General features: G+C 60.7%; 2 protein-coding genes across 5 annotated transcripts; one reads left to right on the forward strand and one right to left on the reverse strand.

The window, feature by feature from the left end:
• Positions 1-1,486: 1,486 nt before the first annotated feature.
• On the reverse strand, positions 1,487-3,824 carry C10H11orf68 (chromosome 10 C11orf68 homolog). 3 transcript variants are annotated; one of them, XM_035263352.2, is made up of 2 exons: positions 3,455-3,824; positions 1,487-2,892 (listed from the first exon to the last, which is right to left on the reverse strand). In XM_035263352.2, exons 1-2 carry the CDS (start codon positions 3,811-3,813, stop codon positions 2,133-2,135), a joined length of 1,119 nt encoding a protein of 372 aa, XP_035119243.2. In that variant the 5' UTR covers positions 3,814-3,824; the 3' UTR covers positions 1,487-2,132. The 3 variants fall into 3 exon arrangements, with proteins under 3 accessions (XP_035119243.2, XP_002755593.2, XP_009006744.2); XM_002755547.6 differs by having other exon boundaries at positions 1,487-2,889; positions 3,576-3,710; XM_009008496.4 differs by having other exon boundaries at positions 3,576-3,710.
• A 226-nt stretch (positions 3,825-4,050) lies between these two features.
• On the forward strand, positions 4,051-6,155 carry DRAP1 (DR1 associated protein 1). 2 transcript variants are annotated; one of them, XM_035263353.3, is made up of 7 exons: positions 4,051-4,168; positions 4,407-4,479; positions 4,576-4,669; positions 4,931-5,050; positions 5,157-5,250; positions 5,471-5,559; positions 5,914-6,155. In XM_035263353.3, the coding sequence occupies exons 1-7, from the start codon at positions 4,127-4,129 to the stop codon at positions 6,017-6,019; spliced, it is 618 nt and encodes a 205-aa protein (XP_035119244.1). In that variant the 5' UTR covers positions 4,051-4,126; the 3' UTR covers positions 6,020-6,155. The 2 variants fall into 2 exon arrangements, with proteins under 2 accessions (XP_035119244.1, XP_035119245.1); XM_035263354.3 differs by lacking the exon at positions 4,931-5,050.
• The last annotated feature ends 1,243 nt before the right edge of the window (positions 6,156-7,398 follow it).

Here is a 7,398-nt window from a genome sequence, read left to right on the forward strand (position 1 = left end):
GCAGGGTGTGCATGGGCAGAAAGGGGTGCCCAAGGGAAGTGGGGGCAGTCGACGGGCACCAGGTCATGTCCAGTGCAGGAGAATGGACTCTATCCTGTAGGCTGCAGGGAGCCACAGAAGGACTTTCGGCAGAAGAGGGACATGGCCACTCTGCAGGAGGGATCTGTTGACCTGGCTGTGGAGAATGGAGGGGGATAAGGGGAAAATGGAGGTGGCTTGGGAGATGGTGGGTTGTGGGCTGGAGCAGGGCAGGGGATGGAGAGGGGCTGTGTGTGTGACACGCTCAGCTACAGAAGTCAGCGCTGTTGACCCCACTTGGACATCTCTGCTGGATCCATGAGGTGCCTTGGCCCTCTTTGGTCAAGTGCAAGGCACTGATGGTCTGAGGGAGGCAGAGCACCAGGCTGCAACTTGGAGACCACCCAGCTCTGGGGACGTCCCAAGGCTGGGCAGAGGGGGACTCAGACCTGGGGAAGCTCAGGGTGGGGAGGAAGCTGGAGAGAGCACTGAGCCAGCATCTCATGACTCAGCCACTTCCACCCAGTCAGCCCGGTGGCATCTCCGCTCCCCTGCTCTAAATTCCAATTCGGTGAGACTGCTGGAGGCTGACTCAGCCCTGGCATGGCACGAGAGCTGTGTCCCAAGGGGCTCCCTGCCAGACATCCTGGCCCCCAACCAAGACTAGGGCCAGACATAGGGCTAGAGAGGTGGAGGGGTGCAGGAGCCAGGCTCTGACAGCAAGTCCCAGCAGAGCAGGGCAGGCTAGTGAGATCACGTGGGTGAAAGGTGCTTCATGCATTTTGAAAAGCTCACTGTGAGTTTTCCTTGGTGAGCGCAGGGACCTCACTGCCTGAGAAAGGGACTCGGATGCAAGTCTCACTCTGCTCACCTCGTCATATGACACTGAGAACACTCCTTTCCCCTCTTGGCTTCAATTTCCTTGACCACACAATGGGGCCAATGTCTCCTAAAGAAGTTCTGAGAAATAATACATATGAAAGTGCTTTGCAAACTGTCCAGTGGGCCCTATGACAGTCAGGGTGGTAGGGGAGGTGCAATGGCAGAGCTTCCAAAGAGACCACTTAGGGTTGTGCAGGTTGTTCACTGCACAAGGATGTCCAGCCTAGGGTGTGGAAATCGAGCCCATCCTCTGCTCTCAAAGCACATACCCCAGTCTAGGACTGCTTGGACTTACAGGGTTCCTTTCTCTAATATGCACATGTGCACCCTGAGGGCTAGCAGTGGCCCCTTAGACGTTCCTGAAGGAGTCAATCCCTGGAATTACCGGAAATCACTGAGAAATTGATTTGGGATGGAGGAAAGGTGGGGCTGCTTTTGCAGAGGTTCTAATGACGGGGCCCAGCCCCGGCAGTGAGGCACATCTTATAGCGAGGGGCAGCTATGAGGGAATGGCTGGGTCAAGGGGGTAGTCTCTCCTGGCCCTGCCTCTCTCTAGCAACCAAAGCAGGTAACCGCCAAGACAGTATTTTAAAAAACACTCAAGACACAGACCCAAGATGGGTTTTATTGAAATGCCAGGAGCAGGCACATGTCAAAGTGGCCAAGGAAGGGGGGGACAGTGGTGGTGCAGGGTGAGTTAGCAGGGTGGGCAGGTCTCATGTTCATGGCCCTGGCATTCCCTCTGCCAGGGGATGAGTAGGCACAACTACCCTCCCCCCAAAATGGCATGCTCAGGCCAGTGGGGCCCCTACCCTCTGGACCATCAAGGCTCCAAGGACAGGGGCTGGAAGCACTAAGTTTTCTCCCTTGTGAGGGAGAAGGAGAGAAGGGGAGATGCAGGAGGAAGGGGAGGTATAGCAGGGATGAGCATGGCCAAGGAAGGCTTTCCTAGGTGTCTGCACCCAAACCCTGGTCCTGGGCAGTGGAGAGGAGCAGCATTAAAAAGGGAGGCTGAGGGTTCGTCCCTCGGGAACGGGAGCGCCCCAGCCTGTGGGGGCTTGAGCCAGCCCTGAACAGAGGGCAGAAGTTCAAGCAGACTGAAGATGCAGGTCGTTCCCAAGTGACCTAGTCCCCAGAGCTGGAGGGGTGGCCTTCATGGGACAAGAAGGAAGACAGGAGGATCCATCCCCAGCATGGAGGAGGCAGAGGGCAGTCTCCCCAGTTTGGCCCCTCTAGGTCAGTTCCACGTTGTTGGCACGGTCAAGCACTCGGGAGCCACGGGCACCACCCCCAAGCTGGAAACGGCTCTCATAGAGAGTGGGACAGAGGTGCCAGCGGTTGGCCCGGTAGATGCCCAGGTAGGTGTAGACGTCAGGCTTGTAGGTGAGCAGGCACTTAATGCCTGCTGCACGGATGGCTGAATCTGCCTCCAGTACACCCAATCGGTCCGTGAAGTCATCCGTGTAAACACAGATGACCTGGCGCCCACCCTCCTTGGCCCGTGGGCTCACCTTGGCCACCTGAAGCTGGCCTTCAACCACGGCCCGGGCAATGCCAGCCCAGGCGTGGTCCAGCTTGAAGCCTGGTGCCAGATGCATCAGCCACTTGCCCGAGAGCACATGGTGGGTGATGGCCAGCTGTCGCAGGGTACCTGGTGTGATGGGCCGCCCGCTGGTCTGCAGAGCTTCCCAGGCTGCCTGCAGACCCTGCACGTCCCCGGAGTTGGGGCTGTAGCCATGCCCATACACTGCAATCCAGCCCACAGGCTCTGAGTTGGGTGAACCGGGGTCCCCATAGCGGGTAACTTGGGATGGTGGGTACTTGGCCAGCCAGGCATCCAGCTCGGTGGCAGGCGTTGTTCGGGCATCAAACACTAGCCAGGGGTCCATGTCAGCTGCCATGGCCTCTGCAGCCAGGTGCTCAGCGGTGAAGCCATCCTCACGGCCACCTGGAGAGTCCTCCTCTTCTAGCTCCTCACCTGGTTCCATCCTGCTGTGAGCGAACCGAAACAAGGCGGAGTCAGAGACAATAACTACAGGTGCTAGGCACGGGATTAAACTGTGGCCTTGGGTAAGAGTTACTGTCGATGCGCCTCAGTTGCCTCATCTTTACAATGGGCTAACAACTGTTCCTGTCCCGTAGATCCGTTGTGAAAATTAGATACCTGAGGAGTGAGAGCTCCAGAAGGGTTGCTACAGTTATTACTATTCTCCTTGACTTATAGACAAGGAAACTGAGGCTCAGAGATAAAGGACTTGCCCAAGGTCACGCCCGTAGTGTGTGACAGAGCCAAAAGGTGAAGCCAGGCGTGGGAGCATTGCCTCAGCTACACCTCCCCGCCCCACCAAGGTCCCCTTTTCCGGCAGGTATCCGGAGCGCTAGCATTTAATGGAGGGAGGTAGAGAAGCGCACGTTCGCGCAGCTCCCGAGGCCGGCTCTGTTGGGCCAGGCCTCCTGGGCAGGCGTCGTCCGGCCCAGTTAAAGACGAAGACACTGAGGCCCAGAGAGGGCGCGAGCCGGTCCGAGGCCAATGGGGCAGTGCCCGGACTCGAACCTGGGCTTGTTAGAGCCTGCAGGAGCGCAGGCTCCGGCCTTGCCGCGCCTGCCGCCATTAGCGCCCACGGCCCGAGCTGCGCCCCCGCCCCGGCCCCGCCCCTCCCACCGCCCGCAGTCACCTCCGGCCTTCGCTGCGTTCGACGCCGACCCAGCCCCGGGCCCGGCTCCGCTCCTGCCGGGATTCCGCGCCACCGCCGCCGCGCCCCGCCCCCGCCACGGCCGCCGCTGCCGCCGCCGCCATCTTAGCGCCGCGCAGCCACGGGGCGGGGCCGCCGGCCACAGCGGCGCACCGCTGGGCGGGGCCGACAGGGGAAGGGGCGGGGCCTGCGGGGAGGTGTCGCTCGGGGGCGGGGCCATCGCGGGAACCCGGGGAGGGGCGGGCCGCGGGGGGCGGGGCCAACGTTCGCTCTTCTGGCCTTGGGGGCGGGCGGGAGCGGCGGTCTAGACCCCGGACGGACGCGTACCGTCCGGGAGGCTCCAAGCAGAGGGCACTAGGGCCCGGCGAGCGGCGTCTTAACCGGCGGCGCTAGGACCCCTCGGGAAGCAGCGGGGGCGGAGCGGGCGGCACCAGGACCCGGGGGAACCGCGGCGGGCGGGCGGCGAGCAGGCCCGGGAACCGGGAGGCTGCGGGCGGCGGCGCTGGACCTGACGCGGAGAGAGAGGCCCCGAGATGCCGAGCAAGAAGAAGAAGTACAACGCGCGGTTCCCGCCGGTGAGCACGTGGCAGAGTCCGGCAGGAGTGGGCCCTGCTCCCGGGAGGCTTAGGCCCAGTTCCCGCTGGGGAGGCGGGCGCGGCGCGGTGTTCGGGGGCCTGGACGCCCCGCCCCCTCTGTGCCCTCCCCGCGTCCGCGTCCCCCGCCCCTTTTCTCCGGGGATGCCCCTTCCTCCCCAAGCATCCCCTTCGGGGACGGAGGCGACGGGGTCTGAACTCTCTGCTCGCCCACCTGCAGGCGCGGATCAAGAAGATCATGCAGACGGACGAAGAGATTGGGAAGGTAGCGGCGGCAGTGCCTGTCATCATCTGTATCCTGCCGGGAGCTTGCCGGGTCGAGGGGCGTAGGGGAGGGAGGCAGCAGGTCGCCCTCTCCCGCCCCCCGCGTTCTCCTTGACGCCCCTCAGCCCGGGCGCTCGAGCTCTTCCTAGAGTCGCTGTTGAAGAAGGCCTGCCAGGTGACCCAGTCCCGAAACGCCAAGACCATGACCACATCCCACCTGTGAGCGGCGGGGCTGGCGCGGGAAGTTCACGTGCGGAGGGAGGCAGAGCCTGGATAGCGAGGGAGGTGGGCGGCGGCCGGGACACCAGCGAAGCCTCAGAGTGGTGGAGGGTCTGGACGTCCAGACAGAGGGAGCCACCCGAGCAAAGGAGGGCAGCCCCGGGGGTGGTGATGGGGCCTGGGCTCCAGTCTGACATCCGGGGCCCCTTGCTGTCACTCGCTGAGAGGGTCTGGGTGCCAGCCCCTCCCCACCTCTTCTAGGAAGCAGTGCATCGAGCTGGAGCAGCAGTTTGACTTCTTGAAAGACTTGGTGGCATCTGTGCCCGACATGCAGGGAGACGGGGAGGACAACCACATGGATGGGGAAAAGGGCCCCCGCAGGTGCAGCCAGGGCCTGGCATACAGTGGGGAAGGCCAAGGCCACAGGGCTGGGGGGAGGCTGAGGAGTAGGGAGACCTCTGGGCAGATGGACTGTACCTTCCCAAAGGGGCCGGAAGCCAGGCAGTGGCAGCCGAAAGAACGGTGGGATGGGAACGAAAAGCAAGGACAAGAAGCTGTCTGGGACAGACTCGGAGCAGGAGGTGAGTGAGGCCCCAACCCTTCGGCCTGCCCTTGGTGATGGGACTGGCAGCCTCGCCTCAGACTGAACCAGCTGGAGGCCAGCTCTCGTCCTTTTCTGTGACCTCTTTGTACCCCAGTTTCTTTGTAAATTGGGGCTATGAGGTCTCCTGCTGTCTCTGCCACTTCTGGTGATGGGCTCATGCCATTTCTTGTCAACTCTGATCTCTGCGGTGCTCACAGGATGAATCTGAGGACACAGACACTGACGGAGAAGAGGAGACATTGCAACCCCCACCCCAGGCCAGCCACCCCCCTGCCCACTTTCAGAGGTGAGCAGCCCAGAGGCACGGGAGGGTGCTGGCAGACTCCCCAGAGCCAGCTCACCCCTCCTGCTTTTCCTGACTCCTTGGTCTTGCTGATTGTGGCAGATTTGGGGGTGGGAGGAGAATAACTGAGGAGGGCTTGAAGGCAGGAGACTGTTCTTCCGAAAGATCCTGTCCCACTCTGCCAGCGCCTATGGGTGGAGCCTGGGCCTGCCCTGCCTGAACTGCCCTGAGCCTTGGTCCCATGCATCTGGAGGGTGGTGGTGGGAGGGAGGATGGGGGAGGGAAGGTCTTGGCAGCTGCCCCTGTGGAGGACAGGTGAGGCTCAGGCCTGACTCCCCCCTGCCTTCTGCCCTACAGCCCCCCGACACCTTTCCTGCCCTTCGCCTCTACTCTGCCTTTGCCCCCAGCGCCCCCAGGCCCCTCAGCACCAGACGCAGAGGATGAAGAGGATTACGACTCCTAGCGCCCTCCGCCCCCCAGGCAATAGCCCCTTTTAGTTGGTTTTAGTTGCTCTGGGGGGAGGAGGGAAGGTACAGCTGTTCTTGAATTTATTAAAAAAATTAATAAAAGGGAATCATCAGTGTCTGTCCCAGGCTCTCTGCAGGATGTCATGGTTGCTGTCCCATCCCCCCACCTGCCTTCCCCACAAGAAACTGGGAGCTGGGCCTGGGTCACTGGCAGGTGAAGCGGTAGTGAGCGAGGGAGGTGTCAGCTGGGGAGGCTGGAGGCCCCGGCTGTGCTGAGCGGCACCAGGGCTGCTGACCGACTGAAGGGAGGTGGGAGAGCTTGCAGGTGCTGGGCACTCGGGGGACATTGCTGACTCCCGGCAGGCTGCTGCCCTGCCCTGAGCAGCCTCTTGTCTCTGATGGAGACCTTTCTGCCCACTGTAGGCTGCTGTGAAGGGATAAGTGAGTGGGTTTGGGGAGAGGATTGAGGTCACTTTTTTTAAATTTGAGATGGAGTCGCTCTTTTACCCAGGCTGGAGTGCAGTGGTGTGATCTCGGCTCACTGCAGCTTCCACTTCCCGGGTTCAAGAGATTCTCCTGCCTCAGCCTCCCAAGTAGCTGGGATTACAGGTGCCCTCCACCACTCCTGTCTAATTTTTGTATTTTTACTAGAGATAGGGTTTAGCCATGTTGGCCAGGTTGGTCTCCAATTCCTGACCTCAGGTGCTCCGCCTGACCTGGCCTCCCAAAGTGTTGGGATTACAGGAGTGAGCCACCAGAGGTAACACTTTTTTTATTTAAATATGTTTTGTTTTATTTTGGAGCCAGGGCCTCTCTTTGTTGCCCAGACTAGCATGATCATGGCTCACTGCAGCCTACTGGGCTCAACGGATCCTCCCACCTCATCCTCTAGAGTAGCTGGGACTATAGGCGTGTATTGTTTGTGTGTGCGCGCAGGTGTGTAGAGATGAGGGCTCATTATGTTGCTCTGGCTGATCTCGAACTCCTGGTCTCAAGTGATCCTCCCACCTTGGCCTTCCAACATGCTGGGCTTACCCGCATGAGCCACTGCACCTGGCTGGTCTTTGCAGTTTTTTTTTGAGATGGAGTTTCGCTTTTGTTACCCAGGCTGGAGTGCAATGGCGCGATCTTGGCTCACCGCAACCTCTGCCTCCTGAGTTCAAGCAATTCTCCTGCCTCAGCCTCCTGAGTAGCTGGGATTACAGGCACGTGCCACCATGCCCAGCTAATTTTTTTGTTTTTAGTAAAGACAGGGGTTTCACCATGTTGACCAGGATGGTCTCGATCTCTTGAACTCATGCTCCACCCACCTTGGCCTCCCAAAGTGCTGGGATTACAGGCGTGAGCCACTGCGCCAGGCAGATCTTTGCAGTTT

The sequence above is a fragment of the Callithrix jacchus genome, chromosome 10, assembly GCF_049354715.1.
Source record: "Callithrix jacchus isolate 240 chromosome 10, calJac240_pri, whole genome shotgun sequence".
Classification (NCBI taxonomy): domain Eukaryota; kingdom Metazoa; phylum Chordata; class Mammalia; order Primates; family Cebidae; genus Callithrix; species Callithrix jacchus.